Source organism: Poecilia mexicana, unplaced genomic scaffold (genome assembly GCF_051168715.1).
Source record: "Poecilia mexicana isolate PSO_F unplaced genomic scaffold, ASM5116871v1 scaffold_5, whole genome shotgun sequence".
NCBI lineage: Eukaryota > Metazoa > Chordata > Actinopteri > Cyprinodontiformes > Poeciliidae > Poecilia > Poecilia mexicana.
Window position 1 is genome coordinate 28,135,681 of NW_028263374.1, and position 22,920 is coordinate 28,158,600.

General features: G+C 41.6%; 2 protein-coding genes and 1 long non-coding RNA gene across 8 annotated transcripts in view; all 3 read left to right on the forward strand.

Moving 5' to 3' along the window:
- The first annotated feature begins 634 nt into the window (after positions 1 to 634).
- slmapa (sarcolemma associated protein a) overlaps positions 635 to 22,920 on the forward strand; it is a 66,200-nt gene continuing 43,914 nt past the window's right edge. For 4 of the 6 annotated variants that reach the window (XM_015001677.2, XM_088005834.1, XM_088005835.1 and 1 more), the window contains exon 1: positions 635 to 2,285. In XM_015001677.2, coding sequence (XP_014857163.1) covers positions 2,007 to 2,285 — 279 coding nt within the window. In that variant the 5' untranslated portion in view covers positions 635 to 2,006. The remainder of the gene's footprint in view (positions 2,286 to 22,920) is intronic. The other 2 variants (XM_088005833.1, XM_088005837.1) reach the window with 1 other exon arrangement.
- On the forward strand, positions 14,682 to 15,331 carry LOC148159780 (uncharacterized). Its single transcript, XR_015762900.1, has 2 exons — positions 14,682 to 14,927; positions 15,238 to 15,331. It is a non-coding gene; the product is annotated as an uncharacterized LOC148159780 (long non-coding RNA).
- LOC148159781 (uncharacterized) lies at positions 19,110 to 22,155 on the forward strand. The gene is made up of 2 exons (XM_088005832.1): positions 19,110 to 21,751; positions 22,062 to 22,155. Exon 1 carries the CDS (start codon positions 19,125 to 19,127, stop codon positions 21,462 to 21,464), a length of 2,340 nt encoding a protein of 779 aa, XP_087861958.1. The 5' UTR covers positions 19,110 to 19,124; the 3' UTR covers positions 21,465 to 21,751; positions 22,062 to 22,155.

A 22,920-nucleotide genomic window follows, 5' to 3' on the forward strand; every position in this document is an offset into this window, starting at 1 on the left:
AACAATTTCAATCATTAAGTGAAATTTCTGGTGATCTAAAATGTAACTCAAAACCAGATGTTAGTAGAGTAACCCAAAAATTTTAGTAAACTAAGAGTAGCTTTACTTTAAAAAAGTCAAAAGTTGCCGTCAAAGACATAAAAATAAAACACCATTTTGTAAAATGATATAATCCGAAAGAAAAATGTATACAATGTACAAAGGCGCAATTGTACATATTATGTTATTTTATAAACTAAAAGGAAAATACAACAATGAGGTTGCACTTTAACATAATCTGTGAGTCTTTGCTTCAAACAATTTTCATTTGTTCTTCATTTTGTGAAGTTATTCGCTTTGGGTAGAGCAACCAGAAATTATTCTGTACTGTAGCGATACTTCATAACAATATTGCTCGACTAACAGTAAATTATAAAACTACTCCTAAAAGTGTATTTCTATTTTTATCCAAGTAAATGTAACTTTTGTTATCCAACTCTACTCAAGACAAACAAACAAAAAATAGAAAGTGTAAATTCAACCAATTAAAAAACAACAACAACACGGAAATAAAAATAAATATCCATCTATCGGTCTATCTATCTATTAATGAGGTAACCAGAGAGTTGGGTTAATCCTATAGGTCAGTGAACGCACCACGCCTGTCTGCTTTCTACTTCCAGTATGGCGGCTGGGACTTGCGGAGGAGGACAACTTCTTCTAGATTCTCTCCAGAAAACCTCCGGAAGCCAACAGCTGTAATAAAACCCCACCACGGCAAACTGGATTAGGACTAATACAGAGAACGACAGCGCAACTAGCGTCCTCCAGTGAGGTTCCCCCGAAGCACAGCAGCAGTGTGATGCACGGGGAGCCGCAGTGAAGAAGAAACTCCCCAGATTTTTCCGCGTCTCTCTCCGTTCTGACTGTCAGTTAGCCGGCTAGCTGCTAGCTAGCTCACCTTTGCGCTTGCGTTCGCGGTGCAGGACTGTTTGTAGCCAATGACGCCTCGGCTTGCTGGTTTTATTTGCTACTGGAGACAGGTATGGCATATCGCTTCCACTCGGTAAGCGAACTGGTTGAGAAGGGTGGGGAGAAAACATTGGAGGACTTGAATGATAACTTTGGAAGTACTCATTAGCCTAGCCTAGCCTAGCATAGCCTAGCTGGTTGAACGCCAGAAACGTTGGCCGAGAGTTAGAGATCCGCATTTTTGTTGTAAAAGACGACTTGCTAATCCCCTGAATATTGGCGGTTAAGTGTTTTGAGGCATAAATCCCCATCGGACTGCTTTAACCGACCCACGGGGGGTGTTTTTGGCTCTCCGGCTCTGCTAGGTGTCGTTAGCGGTCTCGTAGGTGCACTCTGGAGGGAGTGGTGACCCGACGTGAGGTGCCAAGATAAGGCTCCCTGTATCAGGGTAACAAGGTCACCCCGATTATCATGTGCCGTTTAGACGAACAGCAGATGACACTCGATTAAAGTGCGTGTGGACCGGCTTGTTGTTTGCCTGCTGCGGGCAGGTAAACGCATCACAGCTCGAAAAAAGGCGCAATAGTTCTGCAAATGTAGGGAATAAACAGGTGGGTTTATTTATTTGGAGGAGCTTCTGCTGTTTTGTGCGACGAAAGACAAACTTTGAGTGGTTTTACTTCCCAGCTCCACTGCTTGAATAGTTTGATGGACGTGAGGGGCTGTTTGCCAGGCTGTCAGTGCTATAATCAGTCATGTATGTCTTGACACATGGCACCTTGGTCTGTACATAGTGTTTGCTGTCAGATTTAAGCGTCGTTATGTAGCTTTAGTGGGGAGCCATTGAAAAAGGAATGTCTTGTCTTTTTATACATGTTTGGTTTGTTTTTTATTTTCCTTTTCCTCAAACGCAGGGCAGTCTAGTTGAGTCAAAGTGCAGTCCCGAGAGCGTACAGGGGACAATGCTTATCAGTTAGTGCCTAGAAGATTACAGAACCTGGAGATCTGCCTGCATACAGGCCGCCGATATTGTAGATTATTCTTTTTTAGTGGGGATGCACCAAAACCCTGCCAATCTGGATCAGGAAAACCTCTCCATTGTGTCTGGTTGGAGTAACACACTCAAGCCAAAATCAATGCCTTCAGCACTGGCCGTGTTCACCTGCCGACCCAACTCGCACCCATTCCAGGAGCGGCATGTGTACCTGGACGAGCCAGTCAAGATCGGAAGGTCTGTGGCTCGCTGCCGACCGGCCCAGAACAACGCCACCTTCGACTGCAAGGTGCTGTCCAGGAATCATGCTCTTGTGTGGTTCGACCACAAGACGGGGAAGGTAAGAGACATCCGCGTTTTCAATCCATGACTGACAAAAAGGATTGCTTTCTCATGAATCTATGATTGATTTGGTGGCATGAATATAATTAGATCCTGATTTTAATATGGAGCAATAGAGGAAAAAAACTTGCTGATAACAAATTTTGCAGGACGATTAATTGTCCCAGAAGTTATATGACAAACGATAATGTTTGAACCAATACTGTCAGTATTTTTGGGATTACTATTTTTACTGTTCACTGTTCAATGAAAGTATCAACAAATGTCAATAAATTTAGTGTATGATTATATGGCACCAAATATTGTGGTAAAACTTCATTTATCGCCAAGCCCTGCAATAAATTGTCCCAGAAGTTGTTGGGATAAATGATAATAGTGTTGTTGTCAAGTAATGTAATGGTAATGACATAATAACTCAACTTTGCCCTCAGTAAGCTTTACTTTTATAAAGAACACTGGAACTGGAAGATATTTTAAATATCCAAAATAAATAAACTACAAAACCCAAAGATGATAAATAAAACGGAAATAAAAACCATTTGCAACCAACACCATGAAAGAAATGAAGTCTGAAGGATGTGTCGGCATTTATTGTATCGTTTTTCATTCAAAGTTTGATACTTTCTTGTTTCAATAAATTCTAATTAATAATTTTTTTGGTGATCGGCGGATTTTTACATGTGAAGCCAATGTCATCCACCAATCTCATCCAGCTTGGCAAAGGTCTAAGAATCAGCCACTGTCCTCTTCTGCTCTCCGGTGAGAAAGGTTTGACTGACGGACTGGCCCACCAAGTTATGTCTGCACGTTTACAATTAACAATAGTTACTGCACTGTTGCCAACTCAACAACTTTCTTGCTCTATTGGGAAACATTTCCTAAAAAATTTGTATCGGCCAAAATCGGAATTGGCAGGTTAAACTTTTTAAAAGATCGGTAATTGGCCAGAAAACTGCAATCGGGGCACCTCTAAAAAAAAAAAAGTAATATAGTTCTTATTGTCACTTTTATTATTATGACAGTAGTACCAAAAAATATTGTGGTGAAACTTAAAGTTCACATCATCCAACCCTACAATTACAGCCCAGAAATTATTGTGATAAATGATGATATTGTTCTTTTGAAACCATTTTCAAATAATCTAACGGTAATGAAATAACAATGCATGTTTGCCCTCTCAAATATCAATAAACTTTATTTTCTAAAAGATTTTTCTAAAACACTTAACACCGGAACTGGAAAGTATTTTAAATATCCAAAATAAATAAACAAAACGACCAAAACAAAAACTAACAGAAATAAAAACCAAATCACATTCTTTGTGATTGTATTACAAATGGTATAAATTTCAGGAGCAGTTAGACAAAAAGAGAAGTATTAGTTTTTATTGTCACCTTTATCATTATCACAATAATACCAAAAAATATGGGGATAAAACTTTAAGTCCATATCACCCGCCTCCTTTATAAAGTCACTGTAAACAAAATTGCCCTTCAGAAAATATCAGAATGGAAATTATTGAGGTCATTTTAAATGATTTACTTATTGTGACATGTTTAATTTGACATCAACTCGTACAGCTGCTATTCATGATTAAACACCGTAGCTCAGGCTGCTGAATTTCAGATAAATGTCACGTTTATCACTAGTTTTCCTTTTGAAGTCGGATTCCTCAGTTTAACCGGCTGAACTTGTGTTAAACTGCAGTCATGTTGTGTGAATTTAACGATGTGAAGAAGCTGGAGAAGCGACCCATTCAGCACTAACCGGCCTCCTGAGACACTGCTCGTCTCAGAACTTGCTGAAGGATACGATTGTTGTCCTGTTTTCTAATTCCACTCTACTTTAACAATCATGACGCTGGGGATTGAAATTAATCCATTCAGACTTGATCTGCCCTGTGAGCATGGAAACTGCTGCTCACAAATGCTGCTTAAGATCCTAATTGATTAACTAAGGCTGATTCAACTGAGCTGGTGTGAAGCTTTGAGTTGCAAATAACTTCCCAGATTTGATCATGTTTCTCTGGGCTTTTTTATTTTTGGAGAATGCAGTCTTGTTTTTCAAAGGGGTTTGCTTTAGAATACAGCTGTGTGAGATCTCTTCCAGTAAGAATATAGAAGGTTTAACTGGTTTCATGAGTAGGAAAATATGTGAACCAAATTTAATCAAATTTAACGTAATCTCTTTAGACTTTGTTCTGCTTCCCAACAGCTTAATGAAACTTCTGTCTAATTCCACTTTAATATTACAGTATTTAATGTATCTCTGCTGACAAGTTCTGGTTTAAAATCCTCAGATTGAGAGTTAAAATGTTTGCGATGGAAAATCAGTTGTGTGTTTGTGATTTCTTTGAGGAACCAGCTAAACAGGTCGAGAAGCATCAGGATTACCCTGTTCTGCGGCATGCAGACACTTTGAGATGCCCTGTGTGCGTGTGTGCGCGTGTGCGCGCGCGCGTGTGTGTGTGTGTGTGTGTGTGTGTGTGTGTGTGCATCATCTATTTATAACAACAGGAGTAGCGTCATCCTTTCCTCTCTTCAGGGATAAACACACACATGCATTCCTCCAAATACCAGCGCCACAGTTTTAATTGGTCTTGAACGATTCAGTGAGGTTTGCACTCATGTCCTTCACCAGAACCTGTTTGGATGAGTCCTTAACCTCCAGCAGCATCTTAATGTTCGGCATTTATTTCCTTTATTCCTGCAGAATAAGTCTCTGTTTTGGGTGTTAATGCAGTTCAGTGTCAGCGAAGCGAAGCCGGACGCTGACTGGCTGTTAATGATTGAGTAGTGTGCTCACTACGGAGACCTCCTAAGACAGATGCAGCCCACCCTCTGTTAATTTATGACGCATAAAGGAGAGGTAAGCACGTGTTCATGGAGGCTTTAAGGGGCTGTAAACAGCTGGAGAGCTTTGTCCTTTATTTCCCGGTACCTCTTTGTCTTTTAAATCCAATAAATGCCAAGACTTATAAGGATTTAAAGCTAAATAAATCGAATAACCACAAATTGGTTGAGAAATCAACAGCTGTGTCTGATTCAGCTCCATTTAAATCAAAGCTTCTGGAAAGTTTGTGTCATTAGAAGATAATAACGAGAGGAACCTTTATAACTTGGAGCCATTTTGCTGTCAGGACAAAGAAACAACATGTTTGGAGCTGCAAATGTCACATGAGTTTTTGAAAAAAACCGACTGTATAGAGAAATATTGACTAGAAATGCAAATCTTTAATTGTCTAGTGATTTAATTCAGATTTTTAGAATCAATTCAGAAACGATTCTTTATTCAGAAACCAGGTTTTCCATTCAGTCGGTCTACAGACTGTTTAGATCATGTGACTAACAGGAGGGAAAGACAGCAGTATAAACAAATAAAACATTTATTTAAAACGATTCCTAAACTTTTAAAATTCAGTTTGTTTAGACAAAAATAGGGTTGTGCTTAAAACTCTGTAGTGTAAGTTACCAGTCTGAGGTGAACTTTGCTGCCTGGGTTTTTCTTCAAAAAGTATCAAAGAATCATTTAGAAGATAACTTTACAAAAACAATTAATCAGAATAAAAATAATTTTTGACCATTTAATTCAATATTCCCATGATTAGGAATTGTGACTCTAGAGGGAAAAAAATCTGCAACTTTAGTATCTACTTTAGGACATTTTGTCTAAATTTTAAAGATGGTTAATTTCTACTTTTAGGATTTAAAATAAAGATGAACATAAGAGGATGGAAATTCATGTTATTTAAAAAGCTCATAGATTCCAACCTAATAAGGAAAACAGATCTTAAAACATGTTACTGGTACTTTAGTGGTACTCTTACTTTTATTGGTACTTTTTTTGGAAAAATTAAATGCAAATATTGCAGTAAGAAAAAAACTATTAAAAACCTACATTTATTATTTCTGCATTTATAAATATGAACAAGTTCCTTTTTAATTAAGAGCCATTGCAAGCCCTTTTTTGGAGATTAGTCATCTGGAGGTGTATTGTGGAGAAACATGCATGAATTATTGCAAAAATATTGATAAATGTATCAGTTGAGATTAGCTCACATTTTGTGCAATAATAATGCACTCAGTTACTGATGTAACAAATTGTTTTGCAAGCCGTTGGGTTTGAATACACGGCTCTCCATTCAAGAGTGTTTGTTTTTGTTTTGTTCGGTGTTGTACCATAAAAATAATCCACAAATTCAAAGGACTTAACATGCAAATTCTGAAAAGTGTGGCAACACCAAAGTCCAGCGCGCGCATTTTCGGATTCAGAGTCTTCTTGCGTAACCAGAGCCTCATCACCGCAGCTTCCTCTTGTGATAAGAGAAACGTTTTGTTGAATGAGTCTGCAGGTTTGGGTTGAAAATGACTCATTCGTTTGGATCCAAATTGGTTGCTTTGCATCAAACTTTCACCTTTGCTGTTCTGATCGGAACGCAACCCAAAGCAGAAAGGTAAAATACTTTGTTTTTCTGAGTCTTGTTTGTTTGGCTGCTGGATTGACTTCACCTCAAAGCATCTAATTGTTTTTAAGTGTTATGGCAGTGAACTAGAGCGTTGACTGACTCGAGAACAGCTGGTGTGATGAATGTTTTAAAGACCTACGGAGAAAGTGAAGCAACGTTTTGAACGGCGGCGGCCATCATGATAAGAGATCAGACCTAATGAGGCTGCAGGGCCTGGAGCTCCAGTTTGGGAATCTCTGAGGAAGAGGAGATGAGATGCTGCAGATCTAATCGAAGATGTCACTTCCTGTTTCATAATTCTTCCTCTCTGACTTTGAAAAAGTTGCCTTTTCCTGAAGGAAAAGCATTGAGAGTTTACATCTAGGGTAAGACGGAGAAGATTAATCGATTGTTGAAATAACCGTCAACTAATTTAGTAATCAAATAATCTTTAACTGGAGTACACAGACTCAAAAAAGGTAGTTTGCTGAAAGAACAACACAATCAGAGCAGGAATTAAAAGCAAAACTGTACAAAAATGCATACATATTGCGCTTATGATGAAAAACTCTTTATCTGTAATGGGGCTCTTCTATACGATTATTTTAGTAATCAATCAATTATTCTGACAATTGAATAAATAAATGCCTCCCTCCTGAGGTAGCTCCTAAAGCTAGTAGAAGATTTAGCTGTGAAAATGAAGAGAAAATAAACAATTGAGTTCCTTTTTTTTGAAAACATTTTATTGCTTAAAATGCAATAAAATTAAAACAAGTTTGAAGTACAAAGAAAATGCTTAAAGTTCAAAAACGGATGATAAAAAAAATTAACTAACTTTTAAAAATAAAAGCAAACTTAAGTTGATGCCTTAGTAAAAACTGCTTTTTATGTTACACTTCACTGTCAATCTCAAGTTTGAGTAGGAAACAACATTTTAATAAAATATTTCTATTTTTTTGTCAATACTCTCCTTGATAAGCAACAAGGGACAAAATGGAGCTGGAAAACAAAAGCTTAAAACAGGAAACGTTAAACTACTAAGGTAGCAGAGAGCAAAGTCAGCGGTCTGGAAGTATTTTCCTTAATTAAAAAGGGAATTGAATTTTTAAGGTTTTTTTCTTAAATTTTCTATAAAACAATCTTAAACGGGCAGTATTTTGTGTTTTCAGGCATATAGTGCATTTTTTAACATTATCAATAACCGGTACCTTGAGTTGTTTTGAAAATGCTACATATATCAAATATTAAAAGAAATTTTACTTCCTATTTTGACACCTTGAAATTGGGCCTCTGTCTCTTTAAAAACTCCTGCTCTTTCTGACACTCCACCTTCAGGAAGTCATCACAACATGGCTCCCGCATTAGCCGGGTTTTCTCTACAAATATTCCACCTGATCTGACTCTGAGCTTGAAAAGAATTTGAGGAGAGTCCTGAAAGTCGAGTCCTTCAGCTCCATCATCGTCGTCAGCTGCCAAAAACCAGCCTTCGTGTTAATCAGAGGAAACCCTGAGCAAGTAGAAACCTGTGTTACTAAAGCCGTACAGCTGCTGCGCGTCGTCCATTCCTCCCTGCAGTGAACCGTAACGCGCTCCAGCTGACCAGGCCAGACCGGGTTTATCCCTCAGCGGCAGGTAGATGTGTCACATCAGAGCCGTGTGTGGTAACTCCAACAGTTAACTTCTGCTTGCAGAAGACAAGCTTCCTGACAAGCTGTGGCTTTCAGTCGCAGGTTAATTATTATTTCAGTTATGTCGACATTACAGCAGCTGACGATTGCATGTTAAAGGGAATTGATGAATTAAGCTTCCTTTTTTTAGACTGTGCAGTCATGTGGACAGCAGTTTCAACATCTGCAACATGAAGCTGGATTCTCCTGATATCCTCCGTTTCATATCTGAGCAGTTCTGTAGAAATTTCAACTGAGAAGTGGAAATAAAGCAGGAGAATCCCAGACACTTGCAGATTTATTAGAAAGGCTTTAATGCTCCCGGTTTGGACAGCTGACACCTGTAGTGCAGGGGTGTGCAAACTTTCTGTCACATCGACCAAAAATTGTCAAGTCAGAATTACCAGTGGTCAAAAAAATATATAACTTATAAAATAGTTAAAAATAAGTAAGTATATTACAACCTTCATTTTCCTTCTATACAGTAAACTAAGCATAAAATAATTTAAAGGAGCACATAAAGTAGTTAGGGGTTTGTAAGTTATGGAATATCCAAAAATTAAAAAGGACTTTACACGTTTGTCTCATGAAAAAAATGATCTAATTTGCACATTCTTGGGGGAAAAAAACTTTTTTTTTGATGCATTTAGCTGCGTTTTATAAATGATTAAAAACAGATTTTGATTCACCAAGTTGCAGAAGGCCCAGAAATCAAATTGTAATTCCCAGAGGAGAGTTTGTGGTGTTGAAGGTTTCTTCGTAAGCACGCTCATCATGACGGGAATCAGTGGATGTTAAACGTGTGAGGACCGCCGCCTGTTGAACCGTATTTTCTGAATATTTTGTCTCCGAGGCACATCAGGTGCTGTTTGTGCTGGGTGAGAGATCACGTTATTGTCGGTCTACTTGTTGGCTAAAAATGAGGACAAACCACGCACACACACACACACACACACACACACACACACACACACACACACACACACACACCCTAGTAGTGGATGACTCATTTGATCATCGTTGTTGGCTTTGGGTGTGCACTGTTTTACTCCACTCCCTGTGCCTTTAGATTTCTGAGCACAGACTTACTGAGGATCAATTAAGATCAATGTCTGAGAAACTTTGCTTTGAATTTGACAGCTTTAAAGGGGATCTATTATGCAAAATTTGCATTTTGCATGTGTTTGTACTTCCATCTGGGTCTTCTTACAAAAACAGGACTTAAAAAAAACACCCATGTGTTTTTTGGGATTTACTTATTTTTTGATGTCTGGAAAATGAGTCATTTTAAAAATCCTTCACATATCAGCAGGCACTGCCCGTCACCTAGCAACCCCAGCGAATCCCAGCTCATTTGGTCAGCTGGTTTTACTGCTGTAGGGACAAGGCAAGTGTTTTGTTGTTGACTTACCATCCAGAAACCACCTGCTACATTCTTGCAGGCTGTGCAGGAGGCTCCACTCCTGCTTTTCAAAGATGTACGGTTGTGTAATTGCACATCTGTTTCCAGCCATTTTCAAGCGTGAGTGTAAACATTCAATTGGGGGTGTGATTTAAAAACACAACGCATCTTTTTAGCATACAGGGGTTTTAATGTGGCCAGTGTAGGTGTTTACTGCTGCATCATGGGTATTTACGTTTCAGATATAGAGGGAGTTTGGGTATAAATTTCCAAACGCTGCAGGAAGGCAGGTGGTTCTCTGTTATCAGTCTGCTATCAGTCACATCTGAATACAGTCAGTGATGGGAACACTACCAGCAGTACAACACGGAACCATTTTATTGCTGCTTTGCAGATTTTTTCTTTTAGTACAGTGAAGATGTTTTATTTTTTTTCTCCTCACCCTTCCCCATTTGCACATTTCACACTTAAAACCTGCCGACAGTTGAGATGTCTCCCACAAATTCATCATCACCTCAAGTATTTTTCTACTTTAATATGAAACAAAAGGACTGAATCTAAAGGGGAATCAAAACTGATCTGCTGCTGGAAGTAAGGCTCTGCTAACAAGGTGAAATAAGAACGACCTTTCGGATCAATGCAGGGTTACGCCGGTCCTACTAACCTCACAGCCCTCAGTCTCAGCAGCTCATAATTACGTCTAGTCATAAAATGAATTTATCATTGGCACACAGTAGATCCAAACTGAAGCTGCAAGATTTGAACTTTGAACTTAAAATTTGTTGCAAGTATGCAAGAAAACATGATGCGAAATGACCAGAAACTGTATATATACAGCAGCTAATGTATACTTAGTTCTAGAGCTGGATTATACATTTATCTGTCATCACAGTACGCAGTATTGGTAGGATAATCACATGTGCTATGATAATTAATCATTCGTACTGATTATAATGAAAATTGGTGTTCCTGATATATTTTTTTTATTGTTAAGCAGGCAGTGCTGGAGACGGGCATCACTTATTCATGCTTTAACCTCATTAATAATTTTCAGAGCGACGCAATTAAAATGCTCATTTAGTACTGCCTGTGTTGCATCTTTCTGCTCCAGCTCCATCTATACCTGAGATTAATGCAGGAGGCCGAGTCAGCAGGAGCGTCTCAGGGAAAAAAATAAACTTATCCCAGTTTTGCTGCTGATTTGATTTTAACTGTCGTCTACAGGTGAGCCTGTAGGGTAAACCGAGTTGGGATTTAACTCACATGGACAGCTTTTCAACACTTCCTCACACAGGAAGGTGATGCTGTCGACATCGTCTGCCTTACTCCGAACACACCATGCAACAGTTTCTACCTTACTTCAGCACAAAGCCGCCTGGTATTTTACATAATTTTTATGTTCAATAGTCAGATTGCATTGCTGTTGATCACTAAAGAGAATATTCAGCAGAATTAGCAGAAAGACAGAAAATGTACACAGCGCTGCTGAATCCATCCGCACGGTCCAGAACCTTCTTTTACACTGCGTGTCGCTTTATTTAGTGATTTCTCAGGAAAAAAAAAACATGAATCTGACAAAATCATAATCGACAGGTCAGGTTTGTTAAAGATCGATCGACCGGAAAACTGCAATCGGTGCAATTCTAAAATTACATATATATGAAAGCACAATAAGAAACTGTAAGCTTAAATTTACAACACAGGACAATAATACTCTGCAGCTATTTATATTTTGTAGCATTATTATTATTTAGTTATAAGTGTTGTGTTTTACCGTGCAGGGAAGTAATATTTTTACACATTTTAATAAGGAAGGCTGAATTCCCAGATGCTTGTTGGTTTCGTTCTGATTAAAGAGGCTCAGATTTTGTCATATACTAATTAATCTGATTCTGCTCCTTCATAAAAATATTTCTACAGTATCAAAAATGGTATAGATTATTTTTCTTAGTATTAAGTGTGTCAAGTTTGAAATTTTATCAAACCAACGCCTAGAAAAGGGAGTTTTTATTTTCTCTTTTGTTGGATTGCAAACTGTCATTTTTTTTTTTAATCCTTCATTTTATGTGGAACGTTTTGCTTTAAAAAAAAAAAAAAAAAAAGCCTTTCCTTGCTGTTTTCCTTTGGTCTAAATCTCCAAAATCAAATTAAAATTGTAAGTCATTTGATCGTACATTAACTTTTAAACTGTGGACGTCTTTTTGAAAGGTTCTAGAAATGTTTTATTTAGTGGAGAAAATGGCTCTTTAGCTTGTAAAGGTTGCTAACTTAAACCTTCAGACTAGACTTTTGTCCTGCTAGTTTGGGTATTTTTGCAATTTGCGTTGATAACTGAATGAAATATTCGACTTTGCATTTCCAACGGTTTCCTTGTTTTAAGCTGAGAAATGGACATTTGAGAGTAAAATGAATTTATTCCAGGGTTGTTATGGAACCAGATAGTGGGACTGGGCTTGCGTTCACACGCGGCTACACCCTGGTGCAGGAATATGTTCGCTGATAAACGCCGGTTCTGTTTGCCAGCAGCTTCTAACAGGCTCTTTTGGAGACGGTGGCAGAAGTCCAGGCTCCTCTTTTCTGGCTCTGCTTCAACTGAGACTGGTGCTTTCTCTCCATCTTTAGCTCCCACAGTAAACTCCAAGTGTTCTCTTAGTTTTATCTCATAGTCAACCTTTGAAAAGTGTTGGATTAATTAAGAAGAAAGCACCGCACCATGATCTCAAAAGGCTTTTTTAAATATTTTTTTAACCCTCTTTAATGAAATGTTTCTGAACGTACCCAATCCATCTGTAAGCAGAACTTTCTGAACTCTGATGGATTCATTTTCAAACAAATCCTCCTTGAACTTGTCTCAGACAGCATCTCTTGTCATTAAGAGGAAAACTGCATCAAAATGCTGATCTTGCTTTCTGCTTATTAAGCATCGGCGCTCATTGATCGATGTCACTTTGCTGTAGGTATTTATCCTTTACATCACTGCTCAGCTCAACAGAGCAAATGTTTATCTACCTGCCTACAACGTCCTGTCACTTGGTTCACTTCAGGGTGAATGTTTATTTTATAATTTAAGGTTAGAAATGTCTGTTTTTCAACTCACCTTATAGTATTTGTATCTGATCCCGTGCAAACATTGAGAAATGTTAGCGAGACAGTAGTTTGACCAGGACTTGTGGACCTTTTCATGTGTGTGAAATGCGATCAGTCGCTGCTTTTTGTTGTCTTTTCTCTTCTGGGTTTGACCTTTTCTCTGCCTGGCCTCAGTGTGAAATGAACAGATTTGTCAGACCAAAGTGTGACAAAATGATTCAGTAACATAAAGAGACGATCTTATCCCTCATCCCGCAGCTGTGACTAATCCTCATTCAGGGCCTATTTAGTTGTGCTGTCAGTAATTATTAACAGCAGGTTTATGGCTCCATTGGCTGTTTGATCTTCCACTTTGCAGCTTTGCTTTTTCAATTCCAGATTCATAGTTACTTTGATTACTTTGTTGATGGATTACTGAGATGTAAATAGATAAAACAGCAATTCAGAATGAACTCTTATTAAAATGTATATTAACCAGATGTGGCGCTAAGCTTTCTCTTATCTGTCAGTTTTACTGATGGCATAAAATAATAATCTGATTCTAATCCACTCTGTGATTTTTAAACATGTACACTTGCATTTAATTTTTATTTGGCTTAATTAATATTCAACAAGCCTAATATCAAGCAAGTAAATGCATTTTTTTTTCACAGCGGCAGTAACTACGCATAAACGGTGAAACTGAACGATTGCACTTAAATTATTAATAATTCACTTACAGACTTGCAACTTCCTCCTGGTCTGCCTGAACCTGAATTGCGCTCTTAATCAAAAAGTTTTGATGTTGATGTAAAGGATGAATCCACACTGGAACTACAAGCACCAGTTCAGAGAGAGTTTTGAAATCTGGGAATATTTCGCCTATCAAAGTGATCAGAAGTCGGCAAGACTTTGAATGAGGAGTTTTACAGTCCTGTAAATTCTTGCAGGAAAAGCTGATTTGAATGTTACATTTTTACAGTAGCATTTGTGCTTTTGAGACCGACTATCCAGACAATTGTAATAAAAACATAGAAGACTGCAATTAAAATGTTAAGTCATCACCCAGCCGTACTGCAAAACTTGAGAATTTCATTCAGCTAATTGTTATGAACTATTACCAGAAACCGGCCCGTGGACTTCTTAAAGCTACGGGTTTCTACCTTATTGGAATATATTTGACTGCTTTTTGTACAAAAGCAGCTTATTTTGGCATTGCTTTGAGTGAGACGAGGTGCTGCAACCAGAACATTGCTGGATTATTTGGTGGTAAATACTTTTCTTTTCTTGAATCCATAGAATTGAATTTCAATTAAAAAGAAATCTTGTCATTTGTTCAGTTGGAACTCTGGAAATATTTTAAATTAGTGAAAATTAAATGTGACCTGGTAAGCCTATAAAAATGATAAACCTACCTAGAAAGATGGATTTACAACACTATGATTAGAATAAATCATCTTATGAAACAAACATTTTAGCACGTAGCTAGTCATAACTATTTTTGCACTTTGCTGAAGGATATGAAATGGGAATTAGATTTTTTTTTTGAGTTAAGAGCGCATATTTCCAGGTGACCAACTAGAAAATGTAATTTTGTGGGCTGGAATTGCTTTCAGAAAAGGACGCCCTTTACCACCTCTGTCATTGGAGCCAACGTTATGCCACAGAAATGTAAACACGATCTCTGTTTTGCATTGGAGATAAAAGTATATCTGAGATGGTACATGCGGTCCTCTTGAGGTGGGATTATTTTTAGATGTGCAAGGTCTCATTGTACCTCTGGTGAGTGATTCCTAGAAAATTATCCGTCATATGATGTGTTCAAAAGACCCTTATATATAGTTTAAGTTTGGTGTTGAGTATTACTCTTTGTATTATGTGTTTTCTGTTCAGCGTTACTTTTGTCCCTTAAGGGATACCGTAGTTAGGGCAGTGATGACGTCAACACCTTGCCGTAGCCAACGTATCTGGTGTGGAAGTTTGGGTAACCGAGCCGCTGTGCTAACACGTGGGAAAGACCATCGTATATGTGTTCTCCTTAAGAGTGTGCGTCATTGATGAGTAAGTTGCAATGTTTGAGTGTTTACTGCAGCTAAATGAGTGATTTGAAGTTTATTTGTTTGCTATTATTTCACCTGTTGCTAAGTCCGAGCTATATGCTACGTGTGTATTGTAGAGCATTGTGTCGCACATGCATATCTATTCTCAGTGGAGCAGAGACATGGTTATTAGTTAACTGTGGAGTTAACTTGCCTAAGTTTGCTTAGTAATATTGACTTAGAGGTTTCCTTCTTAGTTTATCTAAGGTATAATAGCATGGTGTAATGATAGGACAACTTGAACTTATTTTCTGTATTTTTGTTTATTCTAGGAAACCACACACACCTTCATGTAGACACATTTATGCCCATCCATGTTCAGTGGATTATCTGTGATACAGTTTGGAATACAGAACAGTTAAAGGATCCTGCCTCGTGTCTTCATTAAACTCCTGCTGCACCTCATCCAAAACTGGTCCTGAGCTGAATCCTGGCCTGAGTGGTGTTCTGGCCGACACTCCAGGTTGAGAGCGGTGACAAACCTGAACAGCGCCTAACAGTCCTTCAACTTTAGAACAAACTCACTTACATTAATGGTCCTTCGAGCCGGAGTCACTGCCTTACCCTAGTAAAGATGGATGAAAATCAGGACTTCAGAAGTGGTGCACGTCCTAAACGCCAGATTCGTCTCCCACAACGTTATGAAGATTACGAGCTTGATTTCAATGGTCTCAACTCTTACCAACACAGAGTGGAGAGAGGAAGGATGGCTACACAGGAGGGACTGGCCGAGAAGACCCCCCTCACCTCGCCATATGCTTCCCCAACAGCTGCTGAGGCATCGGTTCTCAGCGAACCTATAACACATTATACAGTAGGGAGTCTGCTACGGTTCAAAGAGGAGCAATTAGCCCAATCGCTAGTCCCTGATGAAAGGCCAGCAAGGATATGGAGACATTCTACCCCCCCCAGTTCTTTACCTCCCACCTCGAATGAAGCTATGGCTCTAAGATCAGAGTTAGAAGAGCTCCAGCATGAAAGGTTCCTCCTTCAGCAGTCACAGCAGCGCATTTCAGCAGACCTGGCACATTTAAGAGCTATACAGACTGACATGTTACAAATAATGAATGTTGCCCATGAAGCTCAGCAGGAACAGCTTAAAGGAGCAGTATGCTTCCAGCCTTCTGACCCACCTGTTAATAATGAGGATGAGGAGTGGCCACCGCCACCACCACCAGCTTGGATGACTGAGGATGAGGAAGAAACACCAGTCCTGGAGCGCCTGGACAAAATGATGAGTGAGCTTCAGATTTTGAAAGGTGAGGCTTTGCTAACCAAACGCAATCAGTCATCAGCTCAACCAGCAACACAAATGGCCTCAGGTTATCAACAGACAAGGAACAACTATCAAACCAGCAGTCAGGTTCCTCTAGTAAACCCACTGCCGTATGGATCAACACATCCTTCAGCTACCACTCCAAGATTTAGCTCCACAACCAATTACAGGCCCATGAGCATTCAGGCTGCTCCCCCTCAGCAACCAATTCAGCAAGCACCTCTTCCACAGACTTCTCGTGCCCCCCAAACAACCTCTCCAAATCCTGGGCCACCCTATCAAAGTTTCAGCTCAGATACAGCTTATCATGGTCCTCGTCCAACCATCCCTAACCTATTTCACAGAGACCCTGGTGAGTTTGCCCACCTGAAGATGGCTCTGGAGAACTTACTACCACCTGACAGTCCAGAGCTCTTCAAATATCAAGTTTTAGTGGACCATCTAAAGTTGGAGGATGCCAGATTGGTAGCGGAAGCCTACCTTCACTCTCCAACCCCATTTACAGATACCATGATGGCCTTAAATGAGAAGTTTGGACAGCCTCACCAACTGGCCCTGAGGAGGATTGCCGCTGTGATGGACTCACCTGACATCCGGCGTGGTGATGTTGTCGCCTTTGAGAAATTTTCTCTCCAGATCCAGTCACTGGTTGGCATGCTGAAGACGCTCGGTCCTGAGGGAGAGGTGGAGCTATACTGTGGCTCACATGTTGCTCGCCTGCTTAGTAAGTTACCCCCTGAGCAGCGAGCGGAATTCCGTAGATGCATGTTTAAGCAGTCTGGACGTAACCACACCCTTATTGATTTGTCGGACTGGTTAAAATATGAGTCTTGGTGTCAAGATTATGATGGCCAACTACCTGCCAGAGGACTAAGAGAGAAACCAAGCAGCCTGAAAGGAGAAGGAAGATTTGGGAAACGGTCAGTTGCTGTGCTCCATGGTGCGGACAGCTTATCTCAAAGCATTAAACCACCAAGTAATTCACTGAATAAAGCCAAGCCACCCCCTTATTGTGCCTTTTGTGACGTTAAAGAGCACCATTTGAGTCAATGTGCAGCCATAAGTCAACTGACAAAGGAACAGCTGGCAAATTGGATAAGGACCAACAAAAGATGTTGGCGCTGTGCACGTGCACATCATGCTGCACAGTGTAACCTGAAGAAGTCTTGTAACCTGTGCCGGGGCCGACACTTACAAGTTCTTCATGATGTCAACACAGGGCCATCAAAGGGGCCATTACCAGCATCACCCAGCCAAGAGAGAAGTGAGAATCCAACAGGGGTGTTGTATCTCGATCGACCAACAGAGGGCAGCCGAGTTCTGTTGAAAGTAGTTCCTGTTCTCCTACGTCATGGTGTCAGAACTCTGGAAACCTATGCAGTCTTAGATGATGGGTCAGAAAGAAGTATGCTCCTGCCTTCAGCAGCTCAGAAACTGGGACTTCAGGGCATACCAGAGTCTTTGCCTCTACGTACCATCAGGCAGGATGTTCAGACACTTAATGGATCCTGTGTTTCCTTCACTGTATCCCCCAGAAACAGGCAGAGGACTCAATACCGCATCCATAATGCTTTCACCACTGAACGTATTGACTTAGCAGATCACACTTACCCTGTTGACTTACTCAGGAAGAAATACAAGCACTTGACTGGCTTGCCAATCCAGCCCTTTAAGAAGATAAAGCCTTTGCTCCTGATAGGTAGCGACCACCCACATCTCATTACTCCTACAGAACCTGTGCGACTTGGTCCACCAGGAGGTCCAGCTGCTGTTCGCACTAGGTTAGGTTGGACACTACAAGGTCCTTCCAGCGTTCTACACCAATTTGAAAGATCACAGCAGTGTTTAGTCACCTCTATTCCCCCTCAAGTGAGTGAGTTAATGAGACATGTGGAGAAGCTCTGGAGAGCAGATATCATCCCTCTTAGGAGTGATAAAATGGTGACACGCTCCAAGCAAGATAATCAAGCTCTGGACCTCCTAGAGGCTAAAACAGCCCGAGTGGAAGTCGATGGCATATTACGCTATGCCACCCCACTGCTGCGATGTAAAGACATGCCTCTCCTGCAGGCCACACCTGAGGCTGTCATGCCGAGCCTGAGAGGAGTGGAGAAAAGGCTTCGCAAAGATCCAGAGAAAGCGGAGATTTACAAGGCAGAGATAGACAAACTGATAAAGGCTGGATATGTGCTGAGAGTGGAACCTAAAGAGCTGGAGAAAGGAGATGAAGCGTGGTATATTCCTCACCACCTCGTCAGCCACAATGGAAAGCATAGACTAGTATTCAACTGTTCCTACCAGCACCGAGGTCAAACCCTGAATAATTATCTCCTTCCTGGCCCCACCCTCGGTTCCTCTCTGCTCGGGGTCCTTTTAAGGTTCCGTGAGCATGCCGTGGCAGTAAGTGGTGATATAAAGGCTATGTTCCACCAGGTCCGCTTACTACCTGAAGATCGTCCTCTTCTGCGCTTCCTGTGGCGTAACCTACAACATGAGGAACCACCTGCAGTGTACGAGTGGCAGGTGTTACCCTTCGGCACCACCTGCAGCCCATGTTGTGCCACATTTGCTCTGCAACGCCATGCCAAAGACCACAGTCGGCCAGGAGAAGAGGTGAGGACTTCCATAGAGAGATGTTTTTATGTGGATAACTGTCTCCACAGTGTGCCAACAGCTGCCGAGGCCAGAGAACTAGTTGACCAACTAAGAGCTCTACTGTCATCGGCTGGATTTCTCCTTAGGCAATGGGCCAGCAATGAGTCATGTGCCATCAGTCACCTACCAGAAGAAGATCGATCAGACAGTGCTGAGCTCTGGCTTGCAGAGAGTAAGATGGAGAGCCCAGAATCAACCCTGGGCCTTAGCTGGCACTTCGCTTCAGACATGCTTGGCTATAAGCACCGTCCAGTCCAGTATGAGGCTCCTACCATGCGCATCATCTACAGAGTACTGGCCAGTCAGTACGATCCACTGGGGTTCATACTACCATACACCACCAGAGCTAAGATGTTAGTCAGACGTCTGTGGGATAAGGATCGGGGCTGGGACGACCCCCAGCTGCCACCTGACCTTCTTCAACAGTGGGATATCTGGGAACAGGAGCTGCAGTTCCTTCCTGAAATCCGTTTTCCCAGACCATACCTACCCACTGATGTAGCCTGGGAGGTGAAAGGAAGAGAGCTGCATGTGTTCTGTGATGCGTCAGAGCAGGCTTATGGTGCTGTGGCGTATCTTAGAATGATGGGAGAGAATGATCAAGCACACGTATCCTTTGTTATGGCTCGCTCCAGAGTAGCTCCCAAACGTTTGCACTCCATTCCAAGGCTGGAGCTATGTGCAGCGCTTGTGGGAGCTCAGCTTTCTAAGCTTATTGAGGGTGAGCTCTCTCTGCATATTGAGAAAACAGTGATGTGGACAGACTCTACCACGGTGCTCACCTGGCTGCGATCTGAATCCTGCCGCTTCAAAGTCTTTGTGGGCACACGCATTGCTGAAATCCAGGAGTTGACTCATCTGCAGAGTTGGCGCTATGTGGAATCTGCCCAAAATCCTGCTGATGACATAACACGTGGCAAAACACTGCAGGAGTTAGCAAGACCAAACCGATGGAGTCACGGTCCTCCCATCCTACATCTACCGAGAGATCAGTGGCCGAAAGACCCCACTGATACCCTTGAAGTCTCCCCAGATGTATCTGAGCTTCGCAGATCAACCTTCTGTGCCGTGACATCTGCCTCCCCAGCCTACATGAGTCAGTATGATACCTGGCAGGAGCTGCTGGATGCAACAGTACAGGAGCTTCATGGGGCGGCAAAGGACATTTGTCCCACTGCTGAGGACTACCGTCAAGCAGAGAGGCTTCTCATTAAGAGGGCTCAACAAGAGAGTTTCCCAGATGAATTTCACCTTCTGACAGCAGGGAAACCAGTTCAAAGAAGTAGTCGTCTTTTAACACTGTCTCCAGAGCTGGATGAAAGTGGAGAACTTATAAGAGTGGGTGGCCGTCTACGTCGCGCCGAAGACCTAACCTTCTGCAACCTTCACCCGCTGGTTCTAGATCCCTCTCATCCAGTGACCAAGCTGCTCATTCAGGACTGTGACCGTCGTCTACGGCATCCCGGACCAGAACGAGTTTTTGCACAACTGCGGCGCCATTATTGGATCCTAAAGGGCAGAGAAGCAATTCGGCGCTTCCAGAGGACCTGCGCAGATTGCCAAAGATGGAGGGCGAGACCTACTGTCCCTAAAATGGCTGACCTGCCTTTAGCTCGACTCCGCCTCTTCAAGCCAGCCTTCTTTTCCACTGGAACTGACTGCTTCGGTCCCTTTGAAGTTAAAGTAGGCCGCCGTTTGGAAAAGAGATGGGGGATAATATTTAAATGTATGACTGTTAGAGCCGTGCATCTGGATGTACTGACCTCCATTGACACAGACTCCTTTTTGATGGCTCTGCGTCGGTTTATTTCGCGAAGAGGGACACCAGCTGAGCTTTATTCAGACCAGGGCACAAATTTTAGAGGAGGTGATGCTGAGCTGAGGGGAGCGTTTTCAGCCATGACATTGGAACTTCAGCAACTGCTAGCTCCACACAAGATCCAGTTCCACTTCAATCCTCCTGCAGCTCCGCACTTTGGAGGCGTGTGGGAGCGAGAAATCCGCTCTGTGAAGACAGCACTATATGCTACAGTCGGAGCTCAGCCCGTCACAGAAGAGGTCCTCCGTACAGTACTTGTGGAAGTAGAGGGGATCCTCAACTCAAAGCCGCTGGGCTATGTCTCATCCGATGTAAGAGATCCGGATCCTGTGACACCAAACTGCCTGCTTATGGGGCGGCGGGATGGTTCACTGCCACAGGTGGTTTACTCCAAAGATGAACTTCTGAGCCGTCGGCGGTGGAGGCATGCCCAAGTGCTCACTGACCATTTTTGGGCACGGTTTATTCGTCTATATCTACCTGGACTTCAGACCCGCCAGAAATGGCAAACCTCTACAGATGACATCAGAGAAGGGACGGTTGTCATGATTGTGGATCCTCATCTGCCCAGGGCTCTCTGGCCCGTGGGTCACATCGTCAAGGTTCACCCCAGTCCTGATGGACACATCAGGTCAGCAGATGTGAAGATTAAGGACAGAACTTACACTCGACCTGTGGCTCGGCTTGTGATCCTCCCTGCCATACCTGATGAGGACAGTGACCCCCAGGCGCAAGGTCGCCCTATCTAGAGTCTTTTGTTTGAGCAAATGTATTGTACACATTTGGGGGCGGCTGTTCAAAAGACCCTTATATATAGTTTAAGTTTGGTGTTGAGTATTACTCTTTGTATTATGTGTTTTCTGTTCAGCGTTACTTTTGTCCCTTAAGGGATACCGTAGTTAGGGCAGTGATGACGTCAACACCTTGCCGTAGCCAACGTATCTGGTGTGGAAGTTTGGGTAACCGAGCCGCTGTGCTAACACGTGGGAAAGACCATCGTATATGTGTTCTCCTTAAGAGTGTGCGTCATTGATGAGTAAGTTGCAATGTTTGAGTGTTTACTGCAGCTAAATGAGTGATTTGAAGTTTATTTGTTTGCTATTATTTCACCTGTTGCTAAGTCCGAGCTATATGCTACGTGTGTATTGTAGAGCATTGTGTCGCACATGCATATCTATTCTCAGTGGAGCAGAGACATGGTTATTAGTTAACTGTGGAGTTAACTTGCCTAAGTTTGCTTAGTAATATTGACTTAGAGGTTTCCTTCTTAGTTTATCTAAGGTATAATAGCATGGTGTAATGATAGGACAACTTGAACTTATTTTCTGTATTTTTGTTTATTCTAGGAAACCACACACACCTTCATGTAGACACATTTATGCCCATCCATGTTCAGTGGATTATCTGTGATACAGTTTGGAATACAGAACAGTTAAAGGATCCTGCCTCGTGTCTTCATTAAACTCCTGCTGCACCTCATCCAAAACTGGTCCTGAGCTGAATCCTGGCCTGAGTGGTGTTCTGGCCGACACTCCAGGTTGAGAGCGGTGACAAACCTGAACAGCGCCTAACAGTCCTTCAACTTTAGAACAAACTCACTTACATGATGAATACTTTCTGCTAACGTGTCTGTGTGCGCTTGCCAAGGAAACCTGTTGTCATGTGTTGACCTCCTGACTGGTTAAGTGGACGTTGTTTCTTTTGGCTGCTTGCTGATGCTTTCGCTGCTCTGAGAGCTTCAGGAACGAGGAGAGCAGCGGGAATGCTGGTGGAGAAACTGCATTTTGAGAAGGCATGCAATCATGTGCTCACATGTTGGTGGTGGATAGGGGGTAAACATTTCTTTTTTTTACTTTTCATGGACCACATGCCCGTTTTCTTTGATTTCCTTTTTCTTTCACTAACCTGGCGTCGGTTTGTTTGAGCTTCAGCTGGTGGTGTTCATTTTATTTAATATCTTTTCTGCATTTACAGAATAATTACTCAATGTTCATTTAATGGTGCATGGTGGTAAATGACTCGTCGAGTCCGCTTTAATCAAACTCTAGTCAGTTTGGTTTGTTTGGGGGGTTGTGGATGCTTAACCGAACTCTGATGCAGACCAGAAACTCAAACTCTGTCCGCCTTCAAACCTTGATCTCAGTTCGGTTGAATTGAACTGAGGAGTAGGACTCGTCTTTTGTAAAAAACCAGGAGTCATTTCTC

What these genes read in the sequence shown, in the direction of transcription:
- LOC148159781 (XM_088005832.1), top strand. Translation starts at nt 19,125, where the DNA reads ATGCTTGGCTATAAGCACCGTCCAGTCCAGTATGAGGCTCCTACCATG.